The 22,485-nt window shown below is 42.5% G+C and overlaps 4 protein-coding genes across 6 annotated transcripts; all 4 read right to left on the minus strand.

Annotated features, from left to right (window-relative positions):
* Positions 1–744: 744 nt before the first annotated feature.
* LOC115051301 (semaphorin-4C) lies at positions 745–4,835 on the minus strand. 3 transcript variants are annotated; one of them, XM_029514666.1, is made up of 8 exons: positions 4,709–4,835; positions 3,834–4,121; positions 2,469–2,738; positions 2,238–2,294; positions 2,014–2,049; positions 1,790–1,903; positions 1,043–1,102; positions 745–970 (listed from the first exon to the last, which is right to left on the minus strand). In XM_029514666.1, exons 1-8 carry the CDS (start codon positions 4,782–4,784, stop codon positions 807–809), a joined length of 1,065 nt encoding a protein of 354 aa, XP_029370526.1. In that variant the 5' UTR covers positions 4,785–4,835; the 3' UTR covers positions 745–806. The 3 variants fall into 3 exon arrangements, with proteins under 3 accessions (XP_029370526.1, XP_029370525.1, XP_029370524.1); XM_029514665.1 differs by having other exon boundaries at positions 1,043–1,099; positions 2,005–2,049; XM_029514664.1 differs by having other exon boundaries at positions 2,005–2,049.
* Positions 4,836–6,359: 1,524 nt separating this feature from the next.
* LOC115051293 (uncharacterized) lies at positions 6,360–9,976 on the minus strand. Its single transcript, XM_029514652.1, has 9 exons — positions 9,893–9,976; positions 9,119–9,403; positions 8,663–8,911; positions 8,055–8,168; positions 7,761–7,814; positions 7,437–7,484; positions 7,252–7,323; positions 7,077–7,145; positions 6,360–6,591 (listed from the first exon to the last, which is right to left on the minus strand). The coding sequence occupies exons 1-9, from the start codon at positions 9,951–9,953 to the stop codon at positions 6,506–6,508; spliced, it is 1,038 nt and encodes a 345-aa protein (XP_029370512.1). The 5' UTR covers positions 9,954–9,976; the 3' UTR covers positions 6,360–6,505.
* A 7,563-nt stretch (positions 9,977–17,539) lies between these two features.
* On the minus strand, positions 17,540–19,350 carry LOC115051289 (uncharacterized). The gene is made up of 6 exons (XM_029514648.1): positions 19,266–19,350; positions 18,746–19,024; positions 18,547–18,600; positions 17,990–18,103; positions 17,824–17,889; positions 17,540–17,740 (listed from the first exon to the last, which is right to left on the minus strand). The coding sequence occupies exons 1-6, from the start codon at positions 19,324–19,326 to the stop codon at positions 17,685–17,687; spliced, it is 630 nt and encodes a 209-aa protein (XP_029370508.1). The 5' UTR covers positions 19,327–19,350; the 3' UTR covers positions 17,540–17,684.
* A 324-nt stretch (positions 19,351–19,674) lies between these two features.
* LOC115051288 (uncharacterized) lies at positions 19,675–21,796 on the minus strand. Its single transcript, XM_029514647.1, has 5 exons — positions 21,687–21,796; positions 21,256–21,540; positions 20,800–21,048; positions 20,343–20,438; positions 19,675–20,200 (listed from the first exon to the last, which is right to left on the minus strand). The coding sequence occupies exons 1-5, from the start codon at positions 21,745–21,747 to the stop codon at positions 20,127–20,129; spliced, it is 765 nt and encodes a 254-aa protein (XP_029370507.1). The 5' UTR covers positions 21,748–21,796; the 3' UTR covers positions 19,675–20,126.
* Positions 21,797–22,485: the final 689 nt, after the last annotated feature.

The raw sequence follows: 22,485 nt of genomic DNA on the forward strand, positions 1-22,485 counted from the left end.
GGATTCAGGTCCGGAAAGGTCAGCTGTGCGGTGCGCTGGATTCTGGACTTACACAGTGATTGTTTATTTGGTTCAGTGATATTCTAAACATGCCTTCATGAGCAGTTGAACAGTGAGGTGGGTTAGAGGATGTCAGTCCAGGTGATAGTTGTTGTCACTTTGTGGGGGTTTCCTGAGCCAACAGCTTCAAGGCTCAATACTGAGGACTTTGCTGGTGTCTGTTTTAGGTCCAAGTGATGTTTTTGAGGTGGGGTGGGCTCAGGAGGCTCTCCTTAGGGCCAGAGCCCCCCCATGCCCTTATCTCATCTCTGCCATCCAGAGTCTGCTACATAATTTTGATAGCAGAATATTTCATCCCTCTGATCCTCTAAATGATTTAATTTAGCAGGATGTAAACACAACAACACATTGAGGAGACAGTTTGTACACTGAAGGAATGGTTAAAATGTGCATTTTGTTTTTTACCGTTTTATTTCGTTCATGTTTTTGTTATTTATTATTTACTGTATTGATCTACATTTCTGTCAGGATAAATAATGCTGCTCAGCAAAAGTTAAAAGAAAGCTCAAATCTGTTTTGTTAAATTCATATTTATGATATTTGTTAACTTTTATATTCTGAACTGCACACATTAAAGGTGTTTCATGGCCAGTATGTAACATGATTTGTTTTAAAGGTACTAATATTATGATTGAGAAAAAAATCACCAATAAGAAATCAGCAGTAATCCGTATTGTCCAGAAGTTTATTGTTGTGTTTTCTTTATTTATGACACACAGACAGACAGACAGACAGTGAAGTGTGTTTCAGTTTGGAGTCTTCTGAGCTACAGGTCTGGTGATGACAGAGTAGATCACGTGGTGCTGGTCTTGCTCTGCTGGAGTCCTGCTGGGTCTGTCCCTCCAGTTCTGATGTCCCAGAGAGGCGTAGTGGATGTTGTCCTCCGGTGGAGACGGCGTCTTTCTGGGCTCTGTGGACAGACAGGTGATTACATACAGACGGAAACATCTGAGGATCAAACAGCTCACACTGATGTCGTTACCGTCCGGTCTGTAGGACGGCGTCCACGGCTGCAGCTCCGTGTCCTCCTGCCTCCGAGCTGCTGCAGAGAAACCAGACGTCAAGATGGAGCTGAACATTTGATTTTCAAATCAACTGGACAACTGGACTGATCTGAACTGAACTGGACTGGACTGATCTGAACTGGACTGGACTGGACTAATCTGATCTGGACTGGACTGATCTGAAATGATCTGGACTGGACTGATCTGAACTGAACTGGACTGGACTGATCTGAACTGAACTGGACTGGACAGTTATCAGGCTCCTCTTCTATGGAACCAACTCCCAGCATCGGTCCGGGGGGCGGACTCTTTAGTAATTTTCAAGACCAGGCTTAAAACTTTCCTGTATGACAGAGCGTACAGTTAAAAAGTCCTCTACTCTTTAGGTATGCTGCTATAGGCCGAGGCTGCTGGGGGAAGGACTGAGCTTCTCTCTCTCTCTCTCTCTCTCTCTCTCGCTCTCTCTCTCTCTCTCTCTCTCTCTCTCTCTCTCTCTCTCTCTCTCTCTCCCTCCTCTAAGCATTTATACTGCATTTACTAACCATGTTAGGTCTAGACCTGCTCTATATGTAAAGTGCCTTGATGTAACTGTGTTATGATTTGACATTATACAAATAAATCTGATTAGATTTGATTTGACTGGACTGATCAGGACTGGACTGGACTTTGGAGGTACTCTGGAAAAGCAGTGATTCTACTGATTGACAGACTACCGAACAACAAACCTTCATATCTGTGTTTGTTCCTCCTGCAGAGCTTCAGGCTGCTCAGTAAAACACAGACGGACAACATGAAGAGGATCATCAACCCCAGACCGACAACAGCAACCAACAGCAGAGCTGAGACACACACACACACACACATACACAGCATCTGGTCAACAAACACACGAACACCTTCATGACTTTGGGTGTGAAGCTGAAAGTGTTTGATGACCGACCGTTCTCACTTTTCTTCTTCTCCTTCTTCTTGACCTCGACCACGTCTGATGAGCAGAACAGAAACAAAATGCAGAAGATTCCTCAAACACTCAGAAAACACAAAATTAAATCAGAACAACCATAAAATATAAGATACTCCATTTTTCATCTGGAGAAGAGATAATCATTCTTCAGAAAAACTCACGTTTCCCTGCAACCAGAAAAACTTTTCATCCTAAAGGAGAAATCTGACCTGTGGAGGTCGGAGATGAACTGCTGGACGTCTGGACGCTGGTCGGCTCTGGATGCACTGACAGTGACAGATGTGAAAATGTTTTAACGTGAGAAGGAACTGCCAGACATGTGTCTTCTGAAGTGGGCGGGCTCGACTGGAGCCAGAAGTTGGAAATGTGATGTTCCTCTTTATCATCTCAGTGACGTCATGAGCAGTCGACCAATAAGATCCAGCCAGTGTGTGACTCACCTGAGAGGACCGACACGGTGGCCTGCAGCTCTCCGTTACAGTGATACTCCCCGGCGTCCTCTGGCTGCAGGTCCTGGATCTGCAGGCCGTCGTTCCGGAAGCTGAGCCGACCCCCCTCCCTCTCCGGGCTCACTGTGCCGTTTCTGAACCGGGTCAGGATGAGCTCCCGCCTCTCGCCGTTCCTCCGGTGAAACCACCTCTGCTTGGGTTTGGGCGACTGGCCGCAGGGAAGCAGCAGCGTCCGGCCTGCAGCGACTGTGAAGTCACGTCCTGAGGACAAAGACGCAGAGATGGAGACACGGTGGAAGATTTTGATCTTCAGCTTCTTGTCACAGCCCAAACAGCCAAATAATAAATGTAACAAATACAATGAGACATTTATGAATTAGTAGATTAAGTTTGGCAAAAGAAATTTCAAATCATTTCATTAATTTATGAAACTATCAGTTGTGTCACTATTTTTACAGCAAAATGAAAAATTTTATTTAAAGTTGAGCGAATTGATACAAAGACCAAAATTCTCTTTAAAAAAAATATCTGGATTTAAATTTCAATTCTTTTTCTCACTAAATGTATTTAGTTGATCACTGAGTTGACAGGTTTTTAAGAACTATTCAGAATTTTACAGATTTCAGCTCTGGAAATCTTTGAAATGGGTGAATGAGGAATGAACTGTTGCCTCATATTCATGTTTCCGACAGACAGACTTTGATTCTCACACACAAACAGAAACCGCTGAGTTGAATCAGCCTGAAACTTGCTGTGAAATTTCTTCATTGTAGTCTGTTGTCTGTTTGTTTCAGTGTAAAAAGAGGAAACAGAAATGTTGTGATGTGACACATCAACCAGCTTCATACTGACAAAGGCTGATTCCCCTCAGCGGTGACATCCACCTTGAAAATATTTAACGTTAAGGAGAAATACGTTTGTTTTAAATTTAACCGAACAGAAGCCATAAAATCAAAAACGTTGGTTTCTCCTTGACCAACAGAATTACGGCATCGGGGCAATAAATGCGTGAAATCTCACGTTTTTTGAAACTCTGTGTGGGACTTAAGGGCCTGTGGGACAGGAAGTCAGGACCCAGGACCAGGAGCCCCTCCCTGAACTGTCCCAGATTCACCGTCCAGCAGCTGATGTAGCTCTGGACTCATTCTATCTACCGACCATCAGCAGGCGACTCCACTGGTCCTAACAGAAGTCAGACTGTTTTGAAGTCTATGGGAAAATGCTCCTCCTTCTCCCTGATCTGTCGGCTCGGTAAAAGCTCAACATTGTGGCTCAAAGTGCAGATTCTGAGATGGAGACAAAGATCGACATCTGGCTGAAGGTCTTGGTGCTCTAAACCTCTGGATCCAGACGTACCTGTCAGCACCTGCAGCTCGGCCACCAGCAGGTCGTTGCAGCAGTACCCGCCCTGATCCGAGGCCTCCAGCTGCAGGACGCACAGGCCTCCGTCCGACAGCAGCAGGTAGCGCTGCCGGTCCTCGTTGGTCTCGTAGCTCCCCCGTCTGGTCGTCAGGACCCGCCGGTTCTGACGAGTCCAGAAGACATGATCCGGATCGGAGCTGCCACAGCACAGACAGACTTGGTGGTCCTCTGGGACCGAGAGCCGGATCACCTTGGGGGAAGGACCAATTCCTGCTGTCCACTCTACACATAAAGTTTGGAGTTTGACAGGAGGTTCATGCAGTCTGAGGCCTAAATTTACCACTCAGAGGTTTACTCAGTTCCTGCTGATTTTCCACTTTTAGCCTCATTTCCTCTTTTATCTCATGGAAGCACTCACATGAACACAGGAAACATCATGTTCCGTCACAACAACCCAGAAATGATATTTAAATACTCATAAACACAGCATCAGTATTACTTTAGAAAATATTTGCATATCATCAGTCCTCAAATGTGAGACTGTTGACTTCTGTCAAAGTCGACTCTAAAAAAGAAAACAGCAGAACTGTTGGATTTATAAAAACATAGAAAAAGCTCTACAAGATATTATTTCAAAGAATTTATTCTCTCCTGATGCTGATGTTGATGTCGACTATGACAAAGTTGAAAAGGTGAGCCACCACATATTACAGTTTGCTCCAACGATGTTCCTGTTTAAGACTTTAATATGAGACTGAATAAGTTGCAGCAACAACAGTAATAATAATGATGAAATCTAAACCAAACTCTTTACGGAGCTGTTAAAGAAACAGTATATATCCGTATCATATCAATAATGGATTATTTACCTGTAGAGTTTTTGTGGCAGCTGATCAGAAAAGTTTGGAGAAACCAAACGAAACAGAAAATAATGAGACGCAGCATCTTTTGGAAAAACAGCAAACGAGAGCAGCCGCAGAGCTGACTGCGACTGTGAGTGTGTGTCTGTGTGTGCGTCCTGCTCATCTTCCTCTTCCTTGTGCGTTCTATCTGAAGAACGGAGCAGTTCGGACAGAGACGGATGATTTTACATTTTCATTTTATTTAAATGTTTTACAGATGAGAATCATTTTTATTTAAATTATCATGTTAAACTACTTTTTCCTTTTTTAAATAATCATCTCAACATCAATTTCTTGTTTTGGCTTTTGTCTCCAACATTTATTCCTGAGTATTAAAAAAATATATTCTTTTCATTGTTTTTCGAGGGGGTTCGTTTTTACAGAACGGTTGTCTTCCTTGAAATAACAAGACTTAATTCTTGTTTCTTAAATTATTAAGTGATTAGAGATGAAAATAGTCAGAGGCATTTAAACTGTTCGTGAACTCTTCAACATCTGTCAGCTGAATGATTTCCTCATTACTTTTAAAGCATTTTATAAATAAAGAGATCAAAACCAGAAACTAAGAGCAGAGATGGCATTTACATTTTACTGCACATTAAATATGCAAAAGTTCAAAATAATACAAAGAGCCATAACAACAGACAACACGACAACAATCCACACAACTTGACGTTGCCTCAGTTTGTGTGTTTTGGAGGAATGTTGACCAGAAAAAGCTGTGAAAGACAAAAAGATAAAGTGTGGAGCCGAAAGCTGAGTTTTACTTTCAGTTAGGACTCGTGAATAGAAGGCCACAACCCGAAGTGTGAGACTGAAGAGGAGGTCTGTTGTGCAAGATGTGCTTTTCTGCTGTGGCAAAAATCCAACAGAAACATGAACCTTCAGCCACAAACGATGATCAATCATGTTTCCATTGTAATAAGACTGGCAGCTTGTTACGGAGAGCACATGATGGTGACCAGGGCAGCACCTACCTGAAGTACAGTGTCAGATGTCAGAGGTCACCGATGGTCTGATAGAAAGCTGTCAGAACACACAGATCAGTCTGCTGTGTAGCTGCCGACAGTCCTGCAGTGGACCTGTGAGGATCAGATCTGGACCAGAAAGGAAGAAGTTGGTCTGGAATAATAATAATGAATACAATTCTACTCACTTGTGCATCTGTTGCTAAATGAAGAGACAAAAAGAGACAAAATGAAAAGAATTCAGGAGTACAGAAATAAAATAGGCCAACAGCTAACAGGCTAACTGGATCCTGGATCGGTGGTGTCACCTCCACCACCAGATGGTGCTTTGGAACTGACACCTGTGAACCTGCTCGGGTCCGAGAGTTGATCCCTGAGGTCAGAGGTCAAAGAAGCTCACAGATGTGAATGCTGCGAATCAGCTCTAAGCTGTTAAAGATGGCTTCTGCTCTATTGAACAGTTTATGGACTCAAACTGACCTGACCTGAATTCTGAACAACAGAGGGGGTCTGTGTCAGGACACCAGCGCACATTTCACAGAAACACACAACAGGAAATCTTCATTCTGAAATAGTGAGTGGAGGATGTGGACGTGCAGACAGCTCACACCCAAAGTAAGATGAACATCAGATACCAAGAATGAGTGTGTAAAAATTTTATTTAGTCCCATCACAGTGAGTGAAGCTGCCCCAGACTTGGCTTTGTAAAGTTATTTACAGCATGCAGACACAACAATCAGTCTAAAATTCATGTGACTACTTCTATTTTATGTTGTAATTAGATGACATGAAAGCACTATACATGTCCTCCACTGTTGTTTCCAGCCACTTTGGGTTTTTCCAGTAAATAATACGTTTTGTTGTTGGTTGGCTGTGATGAGTCTGTGGATCAGAAAAAAGATGAACATTATAATATCTTGGTTGAAGTAATATTGGGGTGATCCTCGTTGGCATCAGTTGAACAGGTACCCATGTTCAAATTCTTGTTTATATACGTGATTTTTGGTTTCCCATGTGTGACGGCAACATAAATAAAATAAAACAACAAATAAAAACCGACCTGGGCCTTTAACCTCGTTTCATATATCGACCAATGTGTTCATCACATAAACAGATCCGTGTTTAACATCTATGAGAAATTCGTAAAAACCCCCAAAACATTTGTTGTTTCAATAAAATTGCAAAAAAACATAAACACGTTATAACTTAATATTCAACATAAAATATGAATGTATGCACAGCTCTACCTGTTACTGATAAATGTGCCTTTATAGACACAGCAGACGTACATTCGATGTTAATAGAGCTGCCTGGATGAATAATGTGTGTTTTGTGATAGATCTCTGACGCCAACTGTTTTAGACTACCTTCATTATTTCCAGGAGGAGAATCGTGGCCAGCCAAAGAATAAAGAGAGTCCGAAGGTTGAGAGGTTCCTGTTAAAATGAAAATATTATTTGTCAGCTATCAGGTCAGTTTGTAAATAACTGTGTTTTGTGTGCGTGGTACAGGAACTTAAAGTGAATTAAGTCAGGATCTTACCGCCTCTGTTGGCCGTCACTGGCTGGTCATTGATGGTGCAGTATGTGGGATTGTTCTGGTTTGAGTCACCAGCTGAAAGACATTTATAAATTGGAACATCATGTTATGACACAATAATGTGATTTTATCTCTATTTATTTCGATTGCAGAGTTCGGTTCTTGGTGGTGACATTTTTTGGATTTACCTGGAAACGTCACCAGGTTGTACACATCTGCTGGTGCTACAGATCTGACTGCACATGAAAAACAAGACAGGGAAAAGAAAAAGCTGAAAGTTTTGCAATCATCAAACGTAACACCTGAAATGTCTATAGTTTAACAATAATGAGGAGCGATCATCACAGTTTGGTGAAGGTTTCAGACATCTTGGATTCTTGAAAGCAGATTTGACATTTTGGCATGGAGACTTCAGGCAAACGTTAAAATATGGACCTTAAATTATGTCTGCTAATAAGAATGGACAAGAGCAAAGAAGTTCGTCTGCAGGAAAATGAGCTTTTATTTTTTACCATTTGAAGGTTCACCCTGCATTTCTTCATAGAGAGCGTTTTCGTCTTCACTTCCTACAAATAACGATTGAGGAAGTCACATTGTGAGAAAACTCTGAATAATCATCACAGTTCACTGCTTTAAACGAGATTCTATTCAAATGAATGTGTCACTGTTAGTTATAATGGCTTAAACTGTAATCTCACAGAGAACTAGTGGCCTGTTAGCCTTGGAGCTAAGCTAACTAGATAGCTCTTTGGTGAACCAATCCACACATTTCCACACAAATTTCCAGCTTTCAGGTTTTACTCAACTTTTAGGCCTTCGTCTCCACCTGAGGTAACAGAAGATGATGATGATGATGATGATGACGACGAAGAGCAGAATGAAGGCGATGATTATTCCTAACGCCCAAACTCCAGGAGCAGCTGAAAACACAATTAGGGATTTGTATAAATGAGATTGAATGGATTTCATGAAGAGCTGCATTAGATAACTAAATAAATAAATAATTTGGTTGTACTTGTCAGTGTTGCTGTTGTGTGGGGTAGAAGAAAACAAAGTGCTGAGCCAAAACAAAGATAAACTTGGACAACAAATAAGATTATTTAGTTATATTAAAAGTTAGCCTGCCAGATATATTTTATTAGCTAGGCTAGCTGAGAGTGTTCAGACTGACTCAGCTCTCATTTATTTTAAATATGAAGAGAAGCAGCTTAGCGTAGTCTGGAAACAATAGAAACTACTAGCTTGGCTAGATTGAAGACTAGTCTCATCTAAATATGGTCACTTCTAGTTCCAGAAACAAGATGGCCGACAGTCAAACGAACCAATGGGTTAGGGTTAGGGTTGATGCTGAAAGGTGATTGACACAGAGTCAGCATTTAAGTTTTACGTTTTTCATGGATTTCTGGTTTCTCACCTTCATCATCTTTGTCACCTTTGGTCACGTTCAGGAACACAGCTGTTCCACCACATCTGTACAGTCCAGAGTCTTCTCGTTGTGCTCCTTTTAGAATTAAGCTCCTGCCCACAGTGGAGACAGAACCGCTGATATTTTGTTGCTCTCCAGCTCTTTCTTTGCTCCATTCTGGATGATCTGATTGTCCGACACCAGCAGAACAATTCAGAGTGATGTCTGTGTTAACTGAAGTGTTGATTATATTTGTCCCTGTAAACAACAAAACACTGAGTGAGGATCAAACTCATGCTGATACGTATATGAATCATATTTCCTGATTTTTGTTCACTCAGTTGTTGTGGCTGATCTACAGTGAAATCTAAATTCTGAAGAAGCTTAAAGTCAAATGTTTTGTTAACTTGTTGCAGAATAGACAGACAGATGTTTTCAGAAGAACAGTGATGAGTGTGATGTTACCTGATGGGATCACCGTCAGTTCCACAGCTTCTTCATTGTTACACAGATATCTTCCACTGTCTGAAGGAAAGGGTCTCTGAATGTGCAGTGACCTCCACTGATCAGGCACAACAGTGTATCGTCTTCGTGGGTCATTGTGTCTTTCCTCTGCGCCATCATCACCTGTAATTAATTCTACTTTAGTTCCATTAGGAAACACTCGGCTCCAGGTCGCTTTACCCTCCACAGGCCGAGGACAAGGCAGATTCAACGGGCGCGTTACTCCCTCTACTTTATAGATTCTTTCTGAAAAACAAAAAGAGGGAAACTCAACTTTAAGAAAGAAACCATTAACAATTTCATCATGTTACTCTCCATTTATGATGCTTTTTAAAAAGACTTGCTCATTCTCAGTTAGAAACCTCACATAGCATCAAAGGTCCACATATTCTGAGAACAGCCTGTGAAGCGCTGACGATAAACTCCTTTTTTCACCACCTATAATTTATTGTATCGCACAGAAAACTCTTTTTCCTGCAGCTCCAGACAGACGATATAAACCTGCCCTGATGGCTTTGGCTCTTTAAACCACAAACCTGCATGTCAGCACTTCAAATTTACAGATGTTAAAATATGGACCTTTAATGACCTTTAAACTTAAAGTTAAGTGATGAATACTGATGACTGACAGGTCAGCATCACTTTGTCTCACACTGTTTGGTGCTGATTTCAAAAAACAAACAAAATGAAAACAACCAAAAACAGTTTGATTAAACCGGATTAATGATGAATTACCTGCTGCGACATTCCAGCCCAGAACAAACGCTAACAGGCAGCTGTAGCTGCTTAGCCTCATGGCGAGACCGACTGAAGCGACAGAGCCGATCACACAGAGAGCCCACAGCAGGAACTCATCTCTTTATGAGCTTTCGCAAACTCTGTTCCTCTTTGAAAACCACATCGACAACTCCCATTCACATCACATCTGCACTCTAAATTCAGTTTATCGCACTCTGAAATGAGGACAGAACAGGGCCTGATTTCATCATTCCTGCTCTGATTCAGCAGCTATTAAAGGTGTTAATGTGAAGTTATCTGCCTCTCCTTTTCTGCTCATTTGTGAAGTTACTGGAAAAGTAGGAAATATATTATATTAGGAAATAGGATATTATAAGAAATATATTTAATGCATTGCTCTGGGTTCTGGTCTTGTTTTTGTTTTGACAGAGAACTGTGTGAATCACAGCCGTCTGTAATGAGATGAGGATCTCTGTCACGTATGGAAACCAAAGCTCGAACAGCAGCCGGACAAAGAGGGCAACAAATGTTCCTGAACGCACCGCTGAAGTAGAACACCAACCAGGTTAGATCAGGTTAGCTCAGGTTAGACCAGGTTAGCTCAGGTTAGACCAGGTTAGCTCAGCTTAGATCAGGTTAGACCAGGTTAGACCAGGTTAGCTCAGGTTAGACCAGGTTAGCTCAGCTTAGATCAGGTTAGACCAGGTTAGCTCAGGTTAGATCAGGTTAGATCAAGTTAGACCAGGTTAGCTCAGGTTAGCTCGGGTTAGCTCAGCTTAGATCAGGTTAGACCAGGTTAGACCAGGTTAGATCAGGTTAGCTCAGGTTAGACCAGGTTAGCCCAGGTTAGCTCAGGTTAGCTCAGGTTAGCTCAGGTTAGATCAGGTTAGCTCAGGTTAGACCAGGTTAGCTCAGGTTAGATCAGGTTAGACCAGGTTAGATCAGGTTAGATCAAGTTAGACCAGGTTAGCTCAGGTTAGCTCAGCTTAGATCAGGTTAGACCAGGTTAGATCAGGTTAGATCATGTTAGATCAGGTTAGCTCAGGTTAGCTCAGGTTAGATCAGGTTAGACCAGGTTAGCTCAGGTTAGATCAGGTTAGATCAAATTAGACCAGGTTAGCTCAGGTTAGCTCAGCTTAGATCAGGTTAGACCAGGTTAGACCAGGTTAGCTCAGGTTAGCTCAGCTTAGATCAGGTTAGACCAGGTTAGATCAGGTTAGATCATGTTAGATCAGGTTAGCTCAGGTTAGCTCAGGTTAGATCAGGTTAGACCAGGTTAGCTCAGGTTAGATCAGGTTAGATCAAATTAGACCAGGTTAGCTCAGGTTAGCTCAGCTTAGATCAGGTTAGACCAGGTTAGACCAGGTTAGACCAGGTTAGATCAGGTTAGATCAGGTTAGCTCAGGTTAGCTCAGGTTAGACCAGGTTAGATCAGGTTAGATCAGGTTAGATCAGGTTAGCTCAGGTTAGATCAGGTTAGATCAGGTTAGATCATGTTAGATCATGTTAGATCAGGTTAGCTCAGGTTAGATCAGGTTAGATCAGGTTAGATCATGTTAGATCAGGTTAGATCAGGTTAGATCAGGTTAGCTCATGTTAGATCAGGTTAGCTCAGGTTAGATCAGGTTAGATCAGGTTAGATCAGGTTAGCTCATGTTAGATCAGGTTAGCTCAGGTTAGATCAGGTTAGATCATGTTAGCTCAGGTTAGCTCAGGTTAGATCAGGTTAGATCAGGTTAGATCAGGTTAGACCAGGTTAGATCATGTTAGATCAGGTTAGCTCAGGTTAGCTCAGGTTAGCTCAGGTTAGACCAGGTTAGATCAGGTTAGATCAGGTTAGATCAGGTTAGCTCAGGTTAGACCAGGTTAGATCAGGTTAGCTCAGGTTAGCTCAGGTTAGCTCAGGTTAGATCAGGTTAGCTCAGGTTAGATCAGGTTAGCTCAGGTTAGATCAGGTTAGCTCAGGTTAGCTCAGGTTAGATCAGGTTAGATCAGGTTAGATCAGGTTAGACCAGGTTAGATCATGTTAGATCAGGTTAGATCAGGTTAGCTCAGGTTAGCTCAGGTTAGCTCAGGTTAGACCAGGTTAGACCAGGTTAGATCAGGTTAGATCAGGTTAGACCAGGTTAGATCAGGTTAGATCAGGTTAGCTCAGGTTAGCTCAGGTTAGACCAGGTTAGATCAGGTTAGATCAGGTTAGATCAGGTTAGATCAGGTTAGCTCAGGTTAGATCAGGTTAGATCAGGTTAGCTCAGGTTAGATCAGGTTAGCTCATGTTAGATCAGGTTAGCTCAGGTTTCACCATAAATGTAACGCCGCTGCAGCAGGAGAAGAAATTACTACCTGAGTCAACGCATAAATTTGGATGGACTCTTCCATTGATTTTACATTTAACAGTCAGAGATCGTAGCTTTCAGGTATAAATATAAATGGGAATCCAATCTGATTTTCCTTTGGGTCTAGTCCATCAGGAGAGAAGCGTACTGGGAAGCAGTTCAAAATGAAATGTCAAAACATCAAGCTGATTAGCTGGTTAGCGCAGCTTAGCCCAGGCTAGCTCATGTTAGCCTCCATCTGACAGATTTGACCAGCAGGCCATGATGACTTGTCTTCCGGTTAAATTCATGTTCTCGTAGTTTATATTTGAAATGAAAACTATATAAAGCTAAATGTGCAAACTTTACTCTAATGAAACTTCTGGACCATCTTATGCTCTGATCCTCAGCCCGACAAGATGGCTGACGGAAAAATGGCAGCCTGGAGGCTTCAAAATGGCGGCTCACACTCTGGTTGGTGACATCAGAGGGAGTTGCGTCTGAAGCCACTTCACAGCTCAATTTCACAGGTTTCTTTGTGTTTCTGACAAAAACTCTGTGATAACCAGAAAGAGACAAAAGACTGACTTTCAGAATCATCCGTCAAAGGCAGCGATGACGGGAAACTTGTAACTGGAATCAAAATAATGGCACGATGCGCTGAGAACAGTTATGACCTCGTCTGCAGCCTTGTTTTCCGCTGCAGAAGGACGGTTGGAGCGGTTGTGTGTTCTGTCCAGCAGAGTGTGTTTCCACACAGTCGCTCTGTCGTTTTTCACGGTGTGTGAGTCGGCGGCGGTGGTCATAATGTTACGGCTGATCCAGGTTAACAATGTAACGCGTTCTGTGTTGAGAAGGAAACACAAGAAGAACAACACAACAAGCACAATTTTAATGTTTTATCATATTAACAGTCCTGATGAAGACTCAAGTGGACTTTGGGTCCTGGAGGTGGAGCCTTCAGCAGCTCAGCCAGATGTAGAAACCAAACACGGAGCTCAAAGAGCAGCAAAACTGGCTCTGATTGTTTTGGGTTTGGAGCCATTCAGGCAGAATGAGGACTGTTCAGCATTTAGTAAAGTGATGTGTGGCAGCTCTTATAACGCACTTTGATGAAGTCTCGTTTTCCTCCCCATTCATGTGTAGCCCCGCCCCACAAACGGAACGGTGACCTCATGGCGTCCAAACCTGGAGTTCAGACTTGTTTGTTGAGTTTGTTGAATCAGTGATGTGTAACAGGAAGTTCAGCAGCATTAACATGTTTCTTTATGTTTTATTCTGACAGAACAACAACAGCAATAATAACTAGAAAATTCCAAGAAATTTTGAAGTGCCACGGGTCGGCGTCCCCTCGCCCGTCGTCCCCTCGCCCGTCGTCCCCAGCCCGGACGAGCAACCCACGTACCGTCATGCTGTCGAAAGCCATTCTGGTGAAATTTCCGTTTGGAGAACCGATTGAGCTTGATTCTGTGAGTGTGTCTGTATATCTGTCTCTTTGTATGTTTGTGTATATGTGTGAGTGCGTGTGTATATCTGTCTTTGTGTATGTCTGTGTATATGTGTGAGTGCGTCTGTATATACGACTCTATTTGTGTCTGTGTATACGTGTGAGCGCGTGTCTATATCTGTCTCTGTGTGTATGTCTGTGTATATGTGTGAGCGTGTGTCTATATCTCTCTATTTCTGTCTGTGTATATGTGCGATTGTGTCTCTGTATATGTGCGAGTGCGTGTCTCTGTGTGTGTCTGTGTATATGTGTGAGCGCGTGTCTATACCTGTCTCTGTGTGTATGTCTGTGTATATGTGTGAGCGTGTGTCTATATCTCTCTATTTCTGTCTGTGTGATTGTGTCTGTGTATATGTGTGAGTGTGTGTCTCTGTGTGTGTCTGTGTGTGTCTGTGTATATGTGTGAGCGCGTGTCTATATCTGTCTCTGTGTGTATGTCTGTGTATATGTGTGAGCGTGTGTCTATATCTCTCTATTTCTGTCTGTGTATATGTGCGATTGTGTCTCTGTGTGTGTCTGTTTATATGTGTCTCTGTGTGTGTCTGTTTATATGTGTGAGTGCTCAAGGTCAGAGGTCAAGGTCTTCTGAGCCGTTTAAACTTTGAACAGCGTTTCTGTGACAAAGTATGACGAAGCAGCGAGGCTCCAAAGTGAGGTGGGTTTAATCCACAGCAACAGCTGCACACAGACCTGTGCTGAGGGACCTGCGGTTGCCACGGTGATTTGCGAATTCAGTCTGGTCAGAGCTCAGACTCCCTCCAAAACTCTCCCAAAATTGGCTTTGGACCACCTCCCGAACTACTTCGAATTGCGAGCAAACCGTAGCTCCGTTCCCAAAAGCGAAAACACCGTGAGAGGCAGAAGAGTCTGGGGATTCCAGCAGTCTTTGTTTGATTTGAAAAGTCCTTAAAATGAGCGTGTAGGGACAGTGCGAAGTCAGAGTGAAATTGTTTTTAGTGAAACCTTGATTTGCATTGCAGTCAATTGGGGCAAAAGCAGGTGTTGCTGGCGCTCTGAGCGCAACTGTGTAAATTTGGTGAGGAGTAGAGCTCTCCAACTTAGATTTTCTGAATCCCAAGACCTGTGTCTACGTTTTCCCAAAAAATCATTCGTCTCCCTTTCACGGTTTGGCCGTGAGCTCGAGTTAAAAATGAAAATGTGGGTGAAATTTTCACAGTGCTCTCACTCTAGTTAACGAGCCTCTCCACTCTAACTTGGAGGAAAAAGTGAATCGGACTGCTCCTTTGAACGCTCGTAGTTCGAAAACCGTACGGTTTAGGAGAAAAAGGTTTGATGTTCTGGAAAGAGCACAAGATTTCCTCCGTTTTAACGTTTGAATGACATTTCTAGGTGCACGTATGACTGAGCTACGCGACTGAGAAAATAGGTGAAATTCGGAGGCGATTTTTCTCCAAACCCCATTCATTCCTATGGAAGATTTTTTGCTGGTTTTTTGGGAATAACTTTGGGAAAAATCGGAAAATCTACTCCCCAGAACTTAGCACACTTGTCCCGATCGAGCCGCACGTTTTGATATATATATTGCAGGGCTACGTCAAGCGGTACGACCCGCATTAACTGCCGAAAAACGTGCTATAATAAGAATAATAAGTATGGAGAAGATTAAGTAGTGCCTCGTGCTATGCACAGAGGCACTACTTCTACTGTGTAGAAGTAGTGGCCTCTGTGCTTATAGCCCGTGGCACTAAATAATAGTAAACCAGAAAAACTTATAGGAGCTGTCTCACTGGACGATCTGGAGGACAGGACGTCTCTGTCCCTTCAGTAAATACAAATATAATGTTGTTATAAGTTGACGCAGGTGTCTTTTCTCTCCTCATCTGTGATGACATCCAGAAAAACGGCTGGTTCTTCATCACAGAAGTACAGACCAGAGTCATCCAGCCGAACTGCTGTCACAGTCAGCGCCTTGTCCACGGCTGAGACATGAAAGCGACCTCCCTGTGCGTCCTCGCTGGGCCTGATGATGCAGCTTTGTCCACCGGTCTCTCTTCTCCATGATGGAACTTCATCCTGTCCAAAAGCAGCAGCAGGGCAGGACAGACGGACGCTGGTCTTCACCTTCACGCTGACTCTGCTGGTTCCTGAGCACAGCCAACAAGTTTCCAAATTGATATCAAATCCAGCTCTACACAAGGATGTTTAAGAGAACTAATAAATCCACCTTGGATAAAAGTAAAATCCAAGATGGCCACTATTAAAAGAAGGGCAGTGTTTTCTAATTGCACATTTCCTGGGTGGTTCAGTGTCAGACCCAGAGTCCAGGCTGATGTTACCTGATGGGATCACGGTCAGATCTGCGGCTGGCTCACAGTTGCAGTAGTATCTGCCGGTGCTGGAGACAGAAGCTCTGAAAATGTGCAGAGATTTATCTGCTAACGAGCTGTATTGTTTGTGGGAGTCTTTAATGAGTCTGACGTCCCTGTCGCCGTCAACCCGCAGTATGTCCACCTTGTCTTTGCTCCACACCACCTGAGGCATCTCAGGGCGAGGACACGGCATGGAGGTGGATTCCTTCAGCCGGATTATCTGATGGATTATTTCTGTAACAAACACAGTTACATTCATAGAGACTGTGATGTTGCCTTCTGATTGTCTCACCAACCGGATCTGTATTAATCTCAACCGGCCGTCCGGACTTCTGGGACTTTGTGATGTCAAAACAGAGCAAGCCCCGCCCCCAAATCCCATCCAGCCGTGTTTTAGCCAAAATCTGCTGTATTTTTATTGGTTGCATAGAACACAGTCACACAATCTGAAGTCATCTCCTCTCTGCTGATTGACAGACCTGAGAGAGGAGCTGGAAAACTGCACTGAGATTCTAAAAACAACAAACACGTCTTATTATGGATTTCCACCCTTCAAAATGAAAAACTGCAGGTTTTAAGGAGGACAACTGAGAACGAAGTGTCAGCTGGTTACCTGCAGTGGCGTTCCAGCCCAGAATCAGGGCCAACAGGCAGCTGTAGATCTTCACCTCCATGTTGTCAAGTTGTTCTGAGCTCTGAACAGGAACAGAGTCTTTATAAAGCTCTTCAGAAAGAAGCCACAACTTCAGAAATATCTGCCTGTGGTCCACTATTGCCTTTCCTGTGAATTTAGGTGTGAAAACCATCACCAGTGACAAACACTGTGTTGCGTTGGTCGCTGTTTAGTGACTTGCCAATAATTTCATGATAATTTCAGGGTTCTTTGGGTAAATTCCCTGAAATGAAAAAGCCTATCAGCAGTCAGGATGTGTGTTGAGTGGAAATGATTGACCTCAGACCTCGCACACTGAAGCTGTAGCCCTGCAGACAACACGTCTCGTTCTAAAGGCCCTCAGTTTGAAAATGTTGGGTCAGATATGGAGAAAGGTCCTGTTTACAGTTTACATATTCACTTGGCCACACTGAAATTCTGATGAACTGTGCAGCTCTGCTTGTACTTCGGGATGAAACGCACAACGCACAAACGCAAATAACAGACTCTGACTCCTTCACTCTGTCTATGATTCATCAGTGACAGCAGAGATAATATGAGCTAATGTCCTCAAAAACCGCCAGAACGGAGAAGCTGATGTCATTACCTACTATGGAGATACCAAACAAGACAACACCGTCTGTGACATCACACTTCCGTTTAGAAACATCCATGTTTTGGATTTGTGAGAAGTTTTGAAGATTTAAGGTGTGTGGTCGAAATTAATATTAAAAGAAAACTCTTACACATATTAACTTATTATATTTTGATTTATTTCTTATCATTTACATATGCTGTTCGGACAGCAGAAGAGCAGATGATGAGAAATTTCAGTCTGGATTCTTTTTACAGACAAACACTGAGAATTGGGGGAATACTCAAATAAGTCATGCTTAATGAACTGCACTGTAACTGCTGGGATCTCCACGTCATCTTCACCATCGTGGGCGGATCGGTGGGCGGGTTAGTGCCACCTCATCGTCTGTCAGTGGAGAGTGACCACAGAGTAGGCGACAGCTGACGGACCTGAGCTCCCCATGTCTGTAAAATGAAAGTTTCTCTGAGACTTTAACTGGATTAGTACAGAACCTGGACCTGATGGACCTTTAAAGCTCATTTCTCACCTCGTGCCGTCCGACAGACTGATTCATCGTTCACTTCGTAATAGACCGGAGGTGCTTCCAGATTTTCTACCAAAATGTCACAGAATATTGGTAATTAACTCTGATGTCATCTCCAAAGGAGTGTTTACGTCTATTTTTGGTTTGAAATCATTTTATTTCATTTCACCTCTTTGTTTGAGCCAAAACTTTCTATTTGAAAGGAAAGCAATGATGACGGCGAGGAAGAGGAGGACGGAGGTCGAGGTTATTCCTATCACCATTTGGAGAAATAGCCGTTGGACTTCAGGAAGAAAGACAAGACAAAAAGGAGGAAACGGTCAAACAGCATGAAGACCGACCTGCAGGAAACCTCAGACAGTTCAGCTCAGAATGTTCTATTTCAGTCCATTTTAAATGTCATTCTGTTTCTGCAACAAATCTCCAACATACATGTTTACATGTCTAATTCATTTTAAAGTCTTCCTATTCAGCCACATCAGGAAGACGGAGCGGGAGAAGCTGGAAGAAACCGAAGGCCCGACGGAAGAGCCGGGAAACACGTGGACAGCGACGGTAACGGTGATCGTCATGGTAACAGGGAATTTTCAGGGAGGATTGGGAAGCTTTATTCCTGAATTCCACGATAAATAAAAGTGTATTTCACTTCTGAAGTTTTTAATACAGCAAAAGTTGAGAAAATAATTCCGTAAAGATAAAAAGTGAGGCTGTCATTTGTTGTCCTACCTTTGTTTGGGGTTGAATGTGTTGTTGTTGTTGCTGTTGATTTTGTATGATGACCTTTGGTGAGAAAAATGAAAATGACAAATAACAGACTTGAACTGTCCTCCTGTGAGTATCATTTCAATTAACAACATTTAAATGGCATTTTCAAATATTTCTTATTTATATGTTTGTCCAGACTTAGTGTGAGTGGTGAGGTTACCTGATGGGATCACTGAAATCCTCATGACCTCTTTACCGTTACACAGGTACGTCCCGTCGTCTGCCTGGGTGACTTTGTCTATGTGCAGCGATTTATCTGATGATGTGCTGTAGTGTTTGTTTGGGCTCTCCGTGTGTATTTTCTCTCTGGTGCCATTCACTGTGAGAATCTTTTCAGTGATGTTGTTTCTGTTTCTGCTCCACATCACTGTTTCGTTCACAGACTGAGGACAGGGAATCGTGATGGGGTTTTTTTCTTTAAGTACTTTGATCAGTAGTTCTGCAAAAGACAGGTAGTTATTGTCAGAGGAACACAGTTGGTCAGTTCTAATTCAACATGAAAACACAGATCAAATGTTTCCTTCTTGTCCAAAGAAAAGTTCCTCTCATGTGTTTGGGTTGTTTCTATCTTTATCTGATCAGGAGTTCTGCTCATTAATGATGAAAAATCAGCTCCAGATATCTGATTGTCCACGTCTGAATGAAAAACATGTAACTTGATAAATGAGAAAAATCTTTACCTGATGTGAGATTACAGCCCAGAACCAGAACTAACAGGCAGCTGTAGATGTTGGCCCTCATCCTGGCTCACACTGAATGTTTCACACAGGAAGCCGTTTTTATCTGAGCTCAGAGGAGGATGTCTTCATTTGTCCTAAAATGAAAACCGCGGTCTCCAGATATTTTTGTCTTTGTGCGGTTAGTTTAAACTGACAATGATGAATGATGTCACAGGCAAAAAATGTGGGAGGAAAATGAAATGAATGTAATTTGGGGTGAGATAAAACAAAATAATGATTATTTTCTGGTTTAGTTCTTTATTTTTAGAATCATTATCAGCAGCACACAAACCCCTTTGGCTTAAAGCTAAAAAAAAAACAACAACAACAACAAACAAAATATTAAAGTTTTTGTGAAAGAAATCTGGGTGAACAAGATGAATTGAATCAGCAAATTGCAAAATAAACAAAGCAGGATTCAGGAACTAAAGTTCAAGAGAACAAAACCACATTTGAAGGAACTTGGTTATTAGGTCAACCATGACGACAACCTGTTTGGTATCTTCTCACCATTTTAGGCGTTTAAATGTCATGCTGTCTGAGAAACCAGCAGGAGGGGAAGTCACAACTCAGAACGTCTCTTTTGTCATTTAAATTCTCAACAGCAGCAAAACTAAACTCCAGTTCTGGATCCTCAGCCTGAGTCTGGACTCCATTTAGTCCAACTACACATAAACATATAAACCTGCATTCTATCTGATGGCCAACAGGGGCTGGAAAATAAATCAGATTACATTGAAGTGTATGGGGAAAGTCCCTTTAATTGGCTGAGAACAGAGGATTTAAAAACTCACTTCCTGTTTACTGTCAGCTGATGAAGGATCACAGAGCACTCTCTGATTCTGCTGTGAGCTGGTCTTGGTTCTGGTCTTGGACCTTCTGCCGGACATATTTTGCTGCAAAAGACAGAAAACAAACAGTGAGATGTTGGACATCTATATATAGATTCATATTAATTGTAAATGGCTCATAATCTGGACTGATTTAGATGAAGGATTTAATAAATCTGACTTCAGATGCAGGTCAAACTGGCCTCACCTTCTCTCCAGGTGAAGATAAGGATGCTGACCATGGTGAATAAAAAGAGGATTCTAAGGGCCGTGTGAACAGACAGTCTCCACAGGGGAGGAGTATCTGGAAGACAGCAAGACATTCAGATTTAAAAGAATTTTTGATACAGATCAAAAAATAAAACCTTCAACATGTCACATTTCATTCAAGTAATTGTCCTGCTTCAGACAGTTTGTACTGCAGAGTTCTTCCGTGTCTGAAAAAGGAAACGAGGCAGGTCCAGTGTTTGTGCTTGCTGTTTGATGCACCATGAAACACGCTCTGTAGTTTGTAGTTAGAGACATATGCATGTGTGGGTTTGGTCACTTCTGGTTGCCGACAGTCAAACGAACCAATGGGTTAGGGTTAGGGTTGATGCTGAAAGGTGATTGACACAGAGTCAGCATTTAAGTTTTACGTTTTTCGTGGATTTCTGGTTTCTCACCTTCATCATCTTTGTCACCTTTGGTCACGTTCAGGAACACAGCTGTTCCACCACATCTGTACAGTCCAGAGTCTTCTCGTTGTGCTCCTTTTAGAATTAAGCTCCTGCCCACAGTGGAGACAGAACCGCTGATATTTTGTTGCTCTCCAGCTCTTTCTTTGCTCCATTCTGGATGATCTGATTGTCCGACACCAGCAGAACAATTCAGAGTGATGTCTGTGTTAACTGAAGTGTTGATTATATTTGTCCCTGTAAACAACAAAACACTGAGTGAGGATCAAACTCATGCTGATACGTATATGAATCATATTTCCTGATTTTTGTTCACTCAGTTGTTGTGGCTGATCTACAGTGAAATCTAAATTCTGAAGAAGCTTAAAGTCAAATGTTTTGTTAACTTGTTGCAGAATAGACAGACAGATGTTTTCAGAAGAACAGTGATGAGTGTGGTGTTACCTGATGGGATCACCGTCAGTTCCACAGCTTCTTCATTGTTACACAGATATCTTCCACTGTCTGAAGGAAAGGGTCTCTGAATGTGCAGTGACCTCCACTGATCAGCCACTACAGTGTATCGTCTTCGTGGGTCATTGTGTCTTTCCTCTGGGCCATGATCACCTGTAATTAATTCTACTTTAATTCCATTAGGAAACACTCGGCTCCAGGTCGCTTTACCCTCCACAGGCCGAGGACAAGGCAGATTCAACGGGCGCGTTACTCCCTCTACTTTATAGATTCTTTCTGAAAAACACAGAATTTTGAGATAAAAAAAATAAATGATGCCTCTTAGCATGAATGACTTTGACTCATGAAGAGTCCATTCAGGAAAGACAATTAAACTTTGAGCAAGTAAATAATAAATATGATGTATTAATAAGAATAATTACCTGCGGTGAGATGGCAGGCCAGCTCAAAGAGCAAAAAGCAGCTGAAGACTTGCACAGTCATCTTCACACTTCTTTCACTTGTAGTTTGCCTCCTCTTGAAGGTGAGAAGAGGAAGTAACCCTACATGCATACGACGTTCTTGTGGTCAGGTATGCCAGTGAATCACACAAAATGGATTCTGAGTACTGATGTTGGCCTGTGGTCTATTTATTTCCCAGGAGAGTAAAGTGCAGTTTTGTGTATGTGCAAATGAAATTGCAAATAGAATCGTTGCATTTTCCTTTTTTTCTGGTCCCAAATAACAAACAAGCACAACATTTGTCAATGAAAGTGCTGCAGTGGAATTGCTTCATTTGCACATTGACTTCTATTGGCTTCGGTGCAAAATGTATCGATAATTCTGATTATCGGTGTCGGTGTTGTTGTTATCAATGATTTTTGCTCCTTTAGTGTTTTCCGCTCTTGTCCTCCCAGCTCCAGGTGGCGCTGTGTTTTCTGACCGACAGAGGAGGACTGAGCCCAACATGGAGGCACAGGGCTGCCTTCTCTGCGGTTATGTAATAACTCCGCCTTTGTTGCACAAAACCAGGAATGAAAATGAACTCCTGAGTGGGAAGCACAGTCATATCTGATGGTTTGGTTTCATAAAGCTTATTTTTCCTGGTTTCTGATGCAGGACACGTTTTATTTTTCTAACGCTCGAATCAACGTGAGCTTCACTAGAACGGGATTCCCATTTCCTGGCAGCCTGTGATTGGCTGGGGCGCTTGTCAATCAAACACCAGCTCGACATTCTGTC

The sequence above is a fragment of the Echeneis naucrates genome, chromosome 11 (assembly GCF_900963305.1).
Source record: "Echeneis naucrates chromosome 11, fEcheNa1.1, whole genome shotgun sequence".
NCBI lineage: Eukaryota > Metazoa > Chordata > Actinopteri > Carangiformes > Echeneidae > Echeneis > Echeneis naucrates.

What these genes read in the sequence shown, in the direction of transcription:
- LOC115051293 (XM_029514652.1), bottom strand. Translation starts at nt 9,953, where the DNA reads ATGAGGCTAAGCAGCTACAGCTGCCTGTTAGCGTTTGTTCTGGGCTGG. An exon ending in AGGTGACAAAGATGATGAAG is followed by an intron (nt 8,169 to 8,662) that starts GTGAGAAACCAG and finishes TTGTGTTTTCAG; the next exon opens with CTGCTCCTGGAGTTTGGGCG. An exon ending in GCAGGGTGAACCTTCAAATG is followed by an intron (nt 7,485 to 7,760) that starts GTAAAAAATAAA and finishes TTTCATGTGCAG; the next exon opens with TCAGATCTGTAGCACCAGCA.
- LOC115051301 (XM_029514664.1), bottom strand. Translation starts at nt 4,784, where the DNA reads ATGCTGCGTCTCATTATTTTCTGTTTCGTTTGGTTTCTCCAAACTTTT. An exon ending in CACCGTGTCGGTCCTCTCAG is followed by an intron (nt 2,295 to 2,468) that starts GTGAGTCACACA and finishes TGTCACTGTCAG; the next exon opens with TGCATCCAGAGCCGACCAGC. An exon ending in GAACAAACACAGATATGAAG is followed by an intron (nt 1,103 to 1,789) that starts GTTTGTTGTTCG and finishes GTTTCTCTGCAG; the next exon opens with CAGCTCGGAGGCAGGAGGAC.
- LOC115051288 (XM_029514647.1), bottom strand. Translation starts at nt 21,747, where the DNA reads ATGACTGTGCAAGTCTTCAGCTGCTTTTTGCTCTTTGAGCTGGCCTGC. An exon ending in GGCCTGCCATCTCACCGCAG is followed by an intron (nt 21,541 to 21,686) that starts GTAATTATTCTT and finishes TGTGTTTTTCAG; the next exon opens with AAAGAATCTATAAAGTAGAG. An exon ending in TATCTTCACCTGGAGAGAAG is followed by an intron (nt 20,201 to 20,342) that starts GTGAGGCCAGTT and finishes TGTCTTTTGCAG; the next exon opens with CAAAATATGTCCGGCAGAAG.
- LOC115051289 (XM_029514648.1), bottom strand. Translation starts at nt 19,326, where the DNA reads ATGAGGGCCAACATCTACAGCTGCCTGTTAGTTCTGGTTCTGGGCTGT. An exon ending in GATTTCAGTGATCCCATCAG is followed by an intron (nt 18,601 to 18,745) that starts GTAACCTCACCA and finishes TTCTCACCAAAG; the next exon opens with GTCATCATACAAAATCAACA. An exon ending in AGTCTGTCGGACGGCACGAG is followed by an intron (nt 17,741 to 17,823) that starts GTGAGAAATGAG and finishes TTCATTTTACAG; the next exon opens with ACATGGGGAGCTCAGGTCCG.